Source organism: Manis javanica, chromosome 1, assembly GCF_040802235.1.
Source record: "Manis javanica isolate MJ-LG chromosome 1, MJ_LKY, whole genome shotgun sequence".
Lineage (NCBI taxonomy): Eukaryota > Metazoa > Chordata > Mammalia > Pholidota > Manidae > Manis > Manis javanica.
The window spans coordinates 38,652,883-38,667,012 of NC_133156.1; the positions used below are offsets into that span (position 1 = coordinate 38,652,883).

At 39.5% G+C, this 14,130-nt stretch overlaps 1 protein-coding gene across 1 annotated transcript in view; it reads left to right on the top strand.

Annotated features, from left to right (window-relative positions):
• The window catches only part of ITK (IL2 inducible T cell kinase), a 67,405-nt gene that overhangs the window by 37,060 nt on the left and 16,215 nt on the right, over positions 1-14,130 (top strand). Inside the window, exon 8 of the mRNA XM_017644701.3 lies at positions 3,244-3,298. Within this exon, the coding sequence (XP_017500190.1) occupies positions 3,244-3,298 (55 nt within the window). The remainder of the gene's footprint in view (positions 1-3,243; positions 3,299-14,130) is intronic.

Genomic DNA, 14,130 nt, shown 5'->3' on the forward strand with positions numbered 1-14,130 from the left:
AATGTTATATTGCGATCCAGTTGTAGTAGCAGAGTGTACTCACCATGTACACACATTTCCTAGCTCAGCTACTGAAAGCCAGAAACAGTAACACCACAGTAGCAATGTGAACACTTGGACCATCCTTTCTAAATAACACTTCCCACTGAAAAGAAGCAGACTTCTTGGAGAAATAGCTTGGGGATTCAGAGTTGGGGCAGGGAAAGAACGAGATGAACTTGGAACATCTTAACCCAAAAAGTAAACAAAAAATTTGCATCTTACCCCCAAAACTTTGTTAAATGATGTGGGCATGTCAAGTGGACACAGAAGTCAGCTTAAAAATGCTCCTTCTGGCCCAATCTGGAACAACTTGGGTACCAAAATAAATAATGATGGTAATGGACTACATTTATTTGAAAAAAATAAGAATCCATAATGAATAGTTTTATAGATAGGTAAATAAGTAAGTAAATCAATAAATAAATAAGAAGAGAAAGCTCTTTCTTACAGTAGAATGCCAGCTAATGAATGTAGAAGGAACAATAAAGTTTAAAACTCATCATTTTGTAACTCAAATTGTCAACTGGTTCAGGTAAGATTCATCATGAATGTCCCAAACAGAATGTGGAAGTTTGATATTTACACAGTCTCAAAGTATCTTCTCACAAACCACTTATTAACAGTAAAGTGGAAATACCTGGTAGGCCCCATCGTAACCAGGTGATAAAAGTTCACATCAACATTGGGGCAAATGGACATCATGTGTTTCCTGATGTGTGGCACTGTGGACACATCACTTCTGTGATATTCCTGCCTGAACTTGCATGACTTGAATGTGGTCATGAGGAAATAATAGAAAAATCTAAATTGAGGGATAGTCTACAAGAAAACTGGACTGTGCTCTTCAAAAATGTTTATGTCATGAAAGACACAAAAGGCTAAGAATTGATCCACACTGCAGGAGACTAAAGAGATGTGGTGACTAAATACACAGGTAATTCTGGATTAGATCTTTGGCTATTAAAAAAAAAAGTTAATAAAACATTACTGGCACAACTGTTGAAATTAGAATGAAGTCTGAGATCAAATAATAATATTGTACCAATGTTGAATGTTCTGATATTGGTAATTGCAATATATAAACATACTATATATATATAGCGTGTACATATATATACATATGTGTGTGTATTCTATTTCTTAGAAATACATATTGATGTACCTAGGAGTAAAAGTCTATACTCAAATGATTTGGAAAAAATATATCTATGCAGAGGGAATGGTAAAGCAAATGTATAAAATATCAGTAATTTGTTCATCTGGGTAAAGTGTATACAGAGTTCTTTTACAGGATTTTACAACTTTTCTGTACATTTGAAATTACTTAAAAATAGAAAATTTTAAAGTCCTCACCAATTATAAAAATGCCAGGGTTGAAGAATACTAGCTAATAAGGACTTTTATTAACTTACTTGGGTTATTGATTCAAAAGCAGTCAAGTTATTTATTGCTGAAATTCTAATAGCTTCTGTAGTGAAGAACTGTCATTTTCTGAAGTCTCACAACCTGAAACTCATTTTGATTAAGTGTGTGTGAGTAGCCCCTCCCTCAGCTAACAGAACAGTCATTTATAAGAATACTTGAGCTGCAATAAAACATGTATGGATATGCTTAAATAAAATTCTTTTACTTTTTATAATCAATGCCTTTTCAAGAAAAAAATTTATTTCAAATAATCACTAGGCTGGGAAGTTCTATTTTCGCTTTCAGAGTCTCTTATTTAAGACAGAGGGAGCAAATTCAGAATTCCAACAGAATATGAAACAACAGGGAATGGTGGAGCCTAGGGCAAATAAGAGCATATTCCCCCTCCTGAAGGTATTTTAAGTTTTTTTTGAAAAAAAGGTAAACACTACTCCATACAAACAAAAGAGCTTGTAAGCCTTTTTATTCTGTACACATTCAATTTATATTTTCCAGATTATGGAATTGCAGCTATAGAACAAAATGACTCACAAGCAAACATCCAGACATTTGTAGTATCTATCTAGGTACATGAAGACATCCAATATGATGACTTTTTATCCTTGAACTTTATATTGTCTAGTTGCAGGTGGTATTTGCATAAGAACTCAAAAATGTGGGTTGGTGAACCCACAGCCGTTGAGTGGCTTTGGGGCTCCTGCCTTGGTCTGAGGGCATGATTTTGGGCAAGTTTCCTTACCAAGTCGGATCTCAGATCCCTTTTTCTTAAAACAAAGGGTCAGACAAGAAGAAGGAAGGCAACTTATAACATTCCTCCTTGCTCTCATTCCCTCTGCGTGCCTGAACTCATGGTAGACATCACTCTTAGATGCCCACTGAGACCAGATGCCCAGCTCTAGGCAGCTATTACTAATTGATCAGAACTCGTCCAGGAGATGAAGCTACTTGCTGGCCCACAGCTAGATAAGTTCCAAGAGCCCGTTGAGGTATAAAGTGACCTTTCAGTTGCATGATGTTCAAAAAACTCAGATGAATCCACTAATTCGTATTCTCATGGCTGCTGTCAAATAGCCAAACAAATTTTGATAAGTGGTGTTTCTTCCCCACCCAGAACTTCTCTCCTCCAGGGTTTATTAATTTCTCAAACTGATTGTTCACTGATGATAGTTCTATCTCCTCTTACCTAGTAAGTTATCAGGGAGGCCAAGATGGGGCTCAACTGTTAACAGCGTCCAAAAATTTCATCCCCAAAAATCACTCATATTCTTTTTTACCACTTTTTAATTGTTTTTCACCAGACACCAAAATTATAAAAATGGTGTAATTTGCAGATCATGAAAACCCAGTCTAAAAGAGAAAAATGCTACAATTCTTTTTAGAAGATGTTGCTAAACTTTCAAATTTATATTAAACTTTGTAGTTGCTATATCATCATCATGCTTAGAACCACCATGGATTTATGAAATAGAGAAGATAAATGTTTTCTAAAATTTTATTATGGAAAAATCCCAACATGAACAAAAGCATGGAATAATGTAGTGAATCTCTATGAAAAACCAGCTTCAACAGTTACCAATGCTTTACCAAATTCTGATTCATTTGTTTTCTTTCAATTCAACATTTCATTACCTAGAAATGGTTCATGCCTTTGCTTTTGAGCTTAAAAGCACTGGTAGAAACAGAATATGACCAACTCATTTTTTAAATTTACTTTCTTAAGTACGTAATCAAGATTTTTTTAAATGTCACTGATATATGACTTCTTCTTGATTTCAGGTGGTACAATAAGAGTATCAGCAGAGACAAAGCTGAAAAACTGCTTTTGGACACAGTAAGTCTCCTTAACCTGTCTTTTGACTTAAAATAAAATGAATTTTGCTTTTTTTCCAGCCATTCTGTAGTTTATACCAGTTGAGTGAGTTGATATACTGTATTAACAGTGGTTTTCATGTCTGGGGATTTGAAATACTCTGGAGATTTTTAGGACTAGCACACAACAGGATAAGAAACCTAGGGAAGGTTGAAGGCCTTGGTCTGGATACGCAGCCACCACCCCGGGTGCCGCGGACTTGCTGGCTGTGACGGCTGCCCCCATGGAGCCACAGGGCTGGTCTTCCTTGCCTTCTTCTCTGGGTAGATCAGGAGTGGCTGTGACTCAGATCTGCCTGTTTGGGCTGAGGGTCCAGAGGAAATACATCACTTGTGTTAATTTATTTTTCATGCAATGGTTCTTCTCAGGAGCCAAACAGTGTGAGTAGCAGGACTGATTTTACACCAGCATGTCATGTGTAAAGGAGAGAGGGATGGGAAGAGAAAAAACATGGTGCAGTGAGAAAAGTAGTGGGTCCTGGTGTCTACTATCACCAACTCAAGGTGTGACTCTGGTGGCATCTCTTCCTCCTTCTGGGCCTCAATTTCTCAATGACCACAAGATGAATGTTGGACTTAATCAGGGTGACAATTACCCAGCACTCCTACTGCCAACTGTCTTCACTGGTCCAAGGCTGATGCAGTTGATCACAGTTCATGGCTTTGGGACTGTCTTGCCAATAGGTTTCAGCCCCGGGCAAGTTCACTATGGATTCAGTGAGATTTAAAAATGACAATGGAACGTTCTTGGGGTGAAAGGGTTTATACCCAACTTTATTCCCACAGTGGCAGGTCAATCACTAGAATCCCATCCACCCAGAGCGAGTCTGCAAGCAGCAAGCTGGTCTCTGCCTCTGTGCCTCTCTGCCCCCGGCATTCATCTCAGTCTCTGTCCTCGGCGCTGCCACCACTCTAGCCTCTGCTCTCCTGCAGCCATGCAGCAGTGGCCAGCTCACTGGGCAGAGCTCTTTATACAGAGTCAATAGCAACGTATTGCCCATATGTGTGTAGTGAGCTAGTTGACCCAGGCCAGGTGAGAATCCTGGCCACAGGAACCTTCACTTTATCCACAGGGACCCTAGTCCAGCAGTGCTCCAGGCAGCTGTCATCAACTGAGTGGCTTTCAAGGTGAACCCTCTATACGGGATCAGAAAGTCATCTGTTATTTTCTAAGATAGTGCCTCCCAAAATATCTGAGACGGTGGATCATGTTTTGTGATTGGTTTTTAATTTCCAATGTGTCACAGACTTACATTTGCAAAACACATAAAAATGAACTACTAGAAAAAATAAAGAAGTGAAGACATAAAAAACGTTATTTTTGGTTAGTATTAGATTCATTAGACATAAAATTACTCTGACTGCTATAAAAAGTTTCTAAATGCTTACTCTCAATTTCTCTTTTCATCTGGTGGTGAACCAGTAAGGAACAATTTGCCAACTGGCACCCATCTGCAAACCACACTTTGAGTAGCACTGGAAATTGCACATTTGTAGCTCTTACAGAGGAAATCAAATGCATGAAGGTATTGAAAGAAAGTTTTCCACACAGCAATCAATTAATTTAGCAGCATAAATGCCTAAAGCAGTGGTTCTCAGGCCTGTGGGCACATTAAAATCACCAGGGAAACATTTAAAAAAGTACCAATGCCCAGGCCCCACTCCCAGATTAATTAAATAAGAATCTCTAGATGGTAGGATCCAAGTATGGGTAACTTAGAGAAAAATCCTTCCAGGTGAGTCTAATATTCAGACTATGTTAATGACCTGTGCTCAATATTAGCTTTACCAGTGAGACGAGTAAGCAGTCGGTAAGAACTGATAGAGGCATTAGTCTTCCTGTGCCAAAATGTCAACTCTATCCCTGCCATTTCACCATATACCATTTTCCAATTATGATTTGAAGGTATTTTCTATCTTTAAGGTTCTTAAGCTGCAAATACCCCCTAGAAGGAATGAAGCCAGGGTGGCCAACTCATCCTGGTTTTCCTGGGATGGCGCAAATTTTAAAACTGAGAATCCTATGTCCCAAGAATACCATCCCCCAATCCCAGGCAAACTGGGACAGCCAATAACCGAAATCATTAGCTATATATTGTACACTGGTTAGGAGTGAACCTTAGAGAAGGGAACCTGGGAAGATGTCAGGAAGGGAATGAAAGGCTGTGAGGAAAGGTGAAGAGATGCTGAATATTGTCAACGAATTTAAAGGCAGATGTCGTTAATTAGTAATGTGCTAATTTACTTTTGTACAAGAGAAACTGATAACAGATTGACACATTCTATCAGAGGCAAAAATACAACTTCTGTAAGAAAAGGGGAAGGGAGAGGGAAAACCCCCAATCGTATTTGGGAGCTGTGAACATTGCTTCTTTTCTTGGGGGTAAGTTACTGATTGCCAGGCAGCTTGCAAAGAAGACAGGGTGGGAGGTTCTGACTTTAGGCAGCTTGTGCTCATCAAAGAGAGCAAGGTCAGTTGTTGATGAGCTTTCCAAAAGACTGTTGACCAGCGATGGATGAGCACCAGGCCAGCTGTATTACCACACAGGCTGCCTCCATCAGTCTCCATCTCAGCTATGCCTTGTCTTCACCATTTTTTATTAGGATTCCTCAGTGTAAACTCATATCTTACCATTTTGCTGAATTCAGAACTAAGTACTCAAGGGTGCTTGAAACAGGATCTCTGACCTCAATCAGTGTTAGACTCTATTGGGAAACAAGACAAACTCCCAACAGTTAGAGGATAATCTGAGATAAACTATGAGCATATGAGGCAGTCTTTCAGTGATCTGGGAGTTCAGAGATGAATCTAGAGTTAGAAGGATTTCATGGAGGAAGAGGAATTGAGCTGAGTGATTACCAGACTCTGGTTTCTCCTTGGTTCCACATTGACTTAGCACTTAATCGTTTCCTGTGATTCCCAAGAGACCACACATTAGAATCACTGGGAAACACATACTCTTTTAAAAATACCTATTCTCAGGTCCCACTCTAGAACTACAGAATCAGAATTAAGTAAGTTCCTGGGAATTTGTATTTTTTCAAGTCAAACACTTGTCATACATATTATGGGAAAAATGGAAGTTCCTATGGCCAGGATCCTCACCTGACCCTAAAACTACATGATGATGTAATTGGCCTACTGCTAGGCTACTGCTTCCACGCCCTAGGCAATGAGCTGTTATGGACTGAGTCACTATATAAAGAGCTCCACCCAATGCTCTGGGTGCATGCAGAGACAAAGGAGGATTATAGACCTGTGGACTGTTAGATGCATATGTAATTCTAGTGCTCAACCTATCGCCGGGAGAATAAAGCTGGGTATAAACCCTTTTACCCCAGGAATGTTCCTCTGTCTCACTGAATCCATAGTGAGCTTGCCCGGGGCTGAAACCCTCAGGCAAGAAACATAGGCAGCCAGCTCAGCACCTAGTTCCCCACCACCTATGCATGCCTGATTGAGAGGAATGCTAAATTAATTTAAAAACTGAATTATACTAAGTTTAAACAAGTGCAGTTTTGTTATTTTTGATCACAGATTGTTTAATGAAGTGTTGCCCGTGGAGCGCATGGAACAGCCCACATTAATGACCAGCCTAAGATGTTTGCTGCTTCACAGCAGGTCTTTGGAGGCACTTGAATACATCTTGGGAGCTGGGGCAGTTGAGACATTCCTCCTTGCTGATAGTTTGAACTACTTTACCAAACTCTTTTTGCCTCCTTAGGTAATATAAGGGCAAACTTCAGTAGGTCCCTGTACTGTATGCTGTTTGAAGTAATAGCAGAATTATTTCATGGGTGTATTTAGAACCTCCTTTTCCAACAAGTATAGGACCCTTAAGAAATGGATTGATTCATTTTTATTAACTGAAATGGATTTATTTCTTTTTATTAACTAAAGCTCCCAATGTACTGCCCCATATGTATTTCTCCACTAGAATATAAACACTTTATCTTGTTTCTGCTGTGCCTAGGAACCTAGAACTGTATCTATGACAAAGTAGTTGCTCAAAAACTCTTTGTGGGATGAATATATCAAATGCTTAGTAAGTGTTTTTAAATTAACAACTCTACATAAAGAGAACCTGGCTGATCATGAGCATTACTGGGGGAGATTTTTTTTAAATGCAAATTCCAGGATTCCAGCCCTCACCAAACACAAACTCTGGAAGTGGCACCCGGATGATTCTGGGACTTACACAAGTTTGGGAACTGCAGAAAAGCATCTCCTAAGGTATCTTATCAATTCTTCAGACCATCTCTCCTAAGAAGCCTCTGACACTTTTCTTCTCCCCAGACATACACATGGTTTCCCCGCCTTTGAACCTTTATGGTGCAGTGGCATTACTTCTCTAGTAACACTGTTCGTACTCAGCCTTGGGCCTCAGCAGTTTCCTTTCTGTCTGAACCCAGTTAAGTAGAAGGTAAATTCCTTGAGAACAGTTAATCCATGCTTTATAGCATCACACACATTGGGTGACCTGAATTGCAGGCAGGAGCCTTACCTAAGGCACTGGTTTATCACACTTTGGTGATTCTAAGATATCATTCATTAGAGTTGCAATATTGACTTAATAACAGATTTGTTTCAAAAGAAGAACCACCTCCAGAGTGGCTATGTGGGAGAGACACTCTTAAAGTATAAGGCAGCACAACAAGGCTATGAGGTATCAGTTCATCTCTTCTGCAATAATCTACCCTGTGTGTCGAGATTATCTTCTGTAAGATCATCTTCACATAATACAGATAGAAGAAATATACTCCTAACATAGTCAACATGTGTCAGAAGAAGGCAGGCAACAGAATTAATGCTCCCAACAGGTGGTATACCATGGCATGTGATAAGAATGGCTAATGATAACCCTAATAGTCCTTATTCTGGTATTATAGTCCAGGAATTGTTCTATGTACTTTAATTCTCCAGACAATCTTATAATGATCATTTCACAGATGAGGAAACTGAAGTTCATGCATTTAATCAGGAAACATCTGGAATTCACAGAATTACAAACTGGTAGAGTGAGAATTCCCTTTAAAGCACATCTGCCCATCCTTTTTGTTACAAGCCAGTAAACTGGGCCACATTCAGAGTGTGAATTAGTGGCATAGTCTGGTCTAGAGCTGGGGCGCTTCACACACACACACTTAATGAATATATGACTTCAGTTCTGTTCTCCCATCCCTGTACTTCTTATCCATATATTTCATCTCCTTGGCATTATTTTTTTTTCTGTTGTTGCCTCTTTACTTTTCTAGATAAAGTAATAAAAGGTAAACTGAGATCCTGAATATGTCCCGAGGAAGTGAAGGCTGTCCCTCTGGCTTCACTGCACAGACAAGTCCCTTTTGCATGGCTGTGACAGGAGCAAAGAGCACTTAGTCTCCAGGGTTCTTGGTGGCTGTGGCTTCCTCTGAGGCCCTTGCAGGAAGTAGGTGGTGAGGTATAGGCTGGATGCTTCGTTTGCCTCAGAACTCTAGGCTGCCTCAGCCCCAAACCAGAGTTTCCTGTTGCCATCACTGAACGCCACCGAGAGCGGCTACAAGTGGGGAGGAGCGCAGAGCCGCCCCTGCTCGGCAGCGCCAACTGCAAGCTTCACCTCTCCTTAGTCTCATGTCTGTGCATTGGTTACCTTGTTAACAGTTGGGCCATGCTCTGATTACAGGGTTGTTGTGTTTTTTTTTTTTCAAAATATAATGGCTTCTTCGAAAGAATAACAACAAAACATTCTTACTTAAACGGAAGAGACATTCATACTCCCCTTTATAAGTAGTTGATAAACTTTTGGTCTTTTTGGCCTATGTTTCTTCCCCTTTAGAATAAGTTCCACAGGAGATAAAGTCTGCCTCGGTTGCAGTTTTGTTTCTTCCTGCCTTAAATTTAACCCCTCACATTTCAGTGAGGCAAGAGCAAAAGCTTCAATACTTGGCAAAAGGAAAAAAACTCCAAAGGCAAGCCATGCTGCATGGATGCACGGATGGATATCCAAACATGATGTTGAACAAATGAAGCTGGACACAGATTCGCTATTCACAGTAGCTAAAAGGTGGAAACAGCCCAAATGTTCATCCACTGCTGAATGAATAAACAGAATGTAGCAGATCCATACAATGGAATATTACTCAGCCATAAAGAGGAATGAAATATGGATCCATGTTACAACTTGAAAACAATATGCTAGGTGAAAGAAGCAAGTCACAAAATGCCACATATTATATGATTTCATTTATATGAAATATCTAGAATAGGCAGATCCATAGAGACAGAAATCATATCAGTGTGCAGGGGTGCATGAGACTGAGGTGTCTTTTGGGAGTGATGGAACTGTTCTAAAACTAGATGTTAGTTGTACAACTCTGTAAATTTACTAAAAATCATGGAATCATATACTTAAAGCCAGATAATTTTGTGGTATGTAAATTATGCCCAAAAGCTGTTTTAAAATTGATAAATTAACCTGGGATTTTTGATGTCATATAGATCATCTTTACTTCAGGAACTGAATTAAATATTGACCCCAAATGGGGGGAAAATCTAATTTTTGGAAAATAAGGGTTTTTTAAAGGATGATTTATAAGCAAATGTTAAAATGGTCTTTAATACTTCACTGGGTAAACAGTTCATATTCGTATCTGAGGAAAGGACAATTAGCATCCAGTGAGCACTTCTGTGTCCTCACCATGTCCAAGATTCTGCACAGAGCACATTGTGGAGGAGGCAGAAGACTAACTATAGGCATAAGATCACTATATTGTTCCAAAAAGATTTACACCTCATTTTCTTGAATTTAAAGAATTTTATGAAATAAAAATTAAAAGTAAACTCTGTGTGAACAAAAACAGACTACTAGAACTGTTCCAGGACATCTTAGAAAAGGAAATGTGGTAGCTTCCTGAATTTTCCTTGATTCCTTCCCTGCTTTCAGGTAGCAGCTTGGGCAGCCCAAGGCCAAGGCCTTGGGGAAGGGAGGCTGAGACGGAAGGGCAGAGACCTGAGGGCTCAGCTTGGAATTTACTTCTTCCTTCCTTCCCTCCTTCCCATTTTTCCTTCCCTTTCTTTTTCTTTCTTCCTTGCTTCCACCTTCCTTCCTTTCCTTCATCTCTTTTTTTAAATTTATTTATTTATTTTATTAAGGTATTATTGAGATACACTCTTATGAAGGTTTCACATGAAAAAACAATATGGTTACTACATTCACCCCTGTTATCATGTCCCCCCCATACCCTATTGCAGTCACTGCCCACCAGTGTAGTAAGATGCCACAGAGTCACTATTTGCCTTCTCTGTGCTATGCTGTCTTCCCCATATCCCCCTAACACCATGTGTGCCAATCATAATACCCCTCAGTCCCCTTTTCCCTCCCACCCCACCCCTCCCCTTTGGTAACTGCTAGTCCCTTCTTGGAGTCTGTGAGTCTGCTGCTGTTTTATCCCTTCAGTTTTTGCTTTTCTTCTTATGCTCCACAGATGAGTGAAATCAATTGGTACTTGTCTTTCTCCACCTGGCTTATTTCGCTGAACATAATACCCTCCAGCTCCATCCATGTTGTTGCAAATTGTAGGATTTGTTTTCATCTTATGGCTGAGTAGTACTCCATTATGTATATGTACCACATCTTCTTTATCCATTCATCTACTGATGGACACTTGGGTTGTTTCCGTATCTAAGCTATTGCAAATAGTGCTGCGATAAACATAGGGGTACATATGTCTTTTTGAATCTGAAAAATCATATTCTTTGGGTAAACTCCTAGGACTGGAATTCCTGGGTCAAATGGTATTTCTATTTTTAGTTTTTTGAGGAACCTCCATATTGCTTTCTACAATGGTTAAATTAGCTTACATTCCCACCAGCAAGGTAGGAGGGTTTCCCTTTCTCCACATCCTCTCCAGCATTTGTTGTTCTAAGTCTTTTCAATACTGTCCATCCTAACTGATTTGACGTGATATCTCATTGTGGTTTTTATTTGCATTTCCCTGATAATTAGTGATGTGGAGCATCTTTTCATGTGCCTGTTAGCCATCTGCATTTCTTCTTTGGAGAATTGTCTGTTTATGTCCTCCACCCATTTTTTTAATTGGGTTATTTGCTTTTTGGGTGTTGAGGCATGTGAGTTCTTTATATATTTTGGATGTTAACCCCTTGTTGGATATGTCATTTACAAATATATTCTCCCATACTGTAGGATGCATTTTTGTTCTGTTGTGGTGTCCTTTGCTGTACAGAAGCTTTTAAGTTTGATGTAGTCCCATATGTTCATTTTTGCTTTTGTTTCCTCTGCTCGAGGAGATGCATTCAGGATGAAGTTGTTAATGTTTATATTCAGGAGATTTTTGCCTATGTTATCTTCTAAGAGTTTTATGGTTTCATGACTTACATTCAGGTCTTTGATCCATTGCGAGTTTAGTTTTGCATATGGGGATAGACAAAATCCAGTTTCATTCTCTTGCATGTAAATGTCCAGTTTTGCCAATACCAGTTGTTGAAGAGGCTGTCCTTTCCCCATTGTATGTCCATGGCTCCTTTATCATATATTAATTGACCATATATACTTGGGTTTATATCTGGGCTCTCTAGTCTGTTCCATTGGTCTATGGGTCTGTTCTTGTGCCAGTACCAAATTGTCTAGCTTACTGTGGCTTTGTATGAGAGCTTGAGGTCAGGGAGTGTAATCCCCCCACCCCCACTTTATTCTTCCTTCTCAAGATTGCTTTGGCTATTCGGGGTCTTTTGTAGTTCCATATAAATTTTAGAATTATTTTCTCTAGTTGGTTGAAGAATGCTGTTGGTATTTTGATAGGGATTGCATTGTATCTGTAGATTGCTTTAGGCAGGATGGCCATTTTGATAATATTAATTCTTCCTATTCATGAGCATGTAATGTGTTTCCATTTATTGGTATCTTCTTTAATTTCTTTCATGAGTGTCTTGTAGTTTTCAGGGTATAGGTCTTTCACTTTCTTTGTTAGGTTTATTCCTAGGTATTTTATTCTTTTTGATGCAATTGTGAATGGAATTGTTTTCCTGATTTCTTTTTCTGTTAGTTCATCATTAGTGTATAAGAATGCCACAGATTTCTGTGTATTAATTTTGTATCCTGCAACATAGCTGAATTCAGATATTAGATCTAGTAGTTTGGGGTGGATTCTTTAGGGTTTTTTTAATGTACAATATCATGTCATCTGCAAACAGTGACAGTTTAACTTCTTCTTTACCAATCTAGATGCCTTTTATTTTTTTGTGTTGTTTGATTGCCATGGCTAGGACCTCCAGTACTATCTTGAAAAGAAGTGGGGAGAGTGAGCATCCTTGTCTTGTTCCTGATCTTAAAGGAAAAGCTTTCAGCTTCTTGCTGTTAAGTATGATGTTTGCTGTGGGTTTGTCATATATGGCCATAATTACATTGAGGTACTTGCCCTCTATACCCATTATATTGAGATTTTTTATCATGAATGGATGTTAAATTTTGTCAAATGCTCTTTCTTTTCTTTTTTTCTTCCTTTCTCTCATCCATTTTCTTTCTTTTCTGCAGATTTATTGAGATATAATCTATATATAGTTTTATATAAGTTTAAGGTATACAATGTAATGATTTCTATATATGTATTGAGAGATTATTTATATGTAGGTATTGAGATTAACACAGTAAGTTTACTTAACATTTATCACCACACATGGTTGTAGACTTTTTGTGTGTGTGTGATGAGAACTTTTAAGATCTACTCTCTTAGTGGAGAGAAAATGAGACTTTCTATGGCCTAGATTCTCACCTGACCCTGGTCAGCTTGCTCATTGCACACATGTTACTGACACTATATAAAGAGCTCTGCCCAGTGCTCTGGGCTGCACAGCTGCAGGAGAGCAGAGGCTGGAGTGGTGGCAGTGCCTGGGGCCCTGAGATGGCTGTGGGGCACAGAGAGGCCCAGAGGCAGAGACCAGCTTACTGTTGCAGACTCCTCCTGACGCAGATAGGATTCTAGCGCTGCCTGCCACTGTGGGAATAAAGTTGGGTATAAACCCTTTCACCCCAAGAATGTTCCGTTGTCATTTTTTGGTCTCACCAAATCAAGAGTGAACTTGTCCAGGGCTGAAACCCTCTGGCAAGACACTTAGCAAGTTTCAAATATACAGTATAGTATTGTTAACTACCATCACCATGTTGTACATTACATCCCCAGGACTGATTAGTCTTGGGAAGTATGTACCTTTTGACCCCCTTCATCTAACTTCTCCCCCACTGCCCTCCTCAAATTTTAAAATTTATTCTTGAAACTCCCAGCAGAGATAAGAAGAGTATTGGAGCTTTCACATGAGTCTATGTGGTAAACCATAGGTTTGGCAAGAATGCACAATGATATAAGGTCCTACCATTGTCCTCCCCAACCACCCCTACTCCCCCCCACACACACCCTTACAGGTTTCGGGCCAAGTTAGAGGAAACAGATCCTGTTTCTGTGCAGAGATGAGCTTTCTAACAATCAGTGCTGTTTCGAGAGGCAGAGAGCAGTTGTCGGGACTGTTGTAAGTAAGAGTTATGTGTTCTGTTGAGTCAGTGGAGACCAAACCTGCACGTCCATAAGAATCACATAAGAAGTCCAGGTACCTGGTCCCGGTTCTGCAGGTTCTAAGTGCGTAAGTACCAGGAGGAGCATGGTCAGCTGTTTGCTGTTTTATGATGTGCTTTAGATTCTTCAGGCAACTGTGATAACCTTATGAACAAAGTCTGGGACACAGGTGTTGAGGGATTTAGACCAGATCAGTGATTGCCAACCAGGAGTGATTTCTGTCCCCCAAGG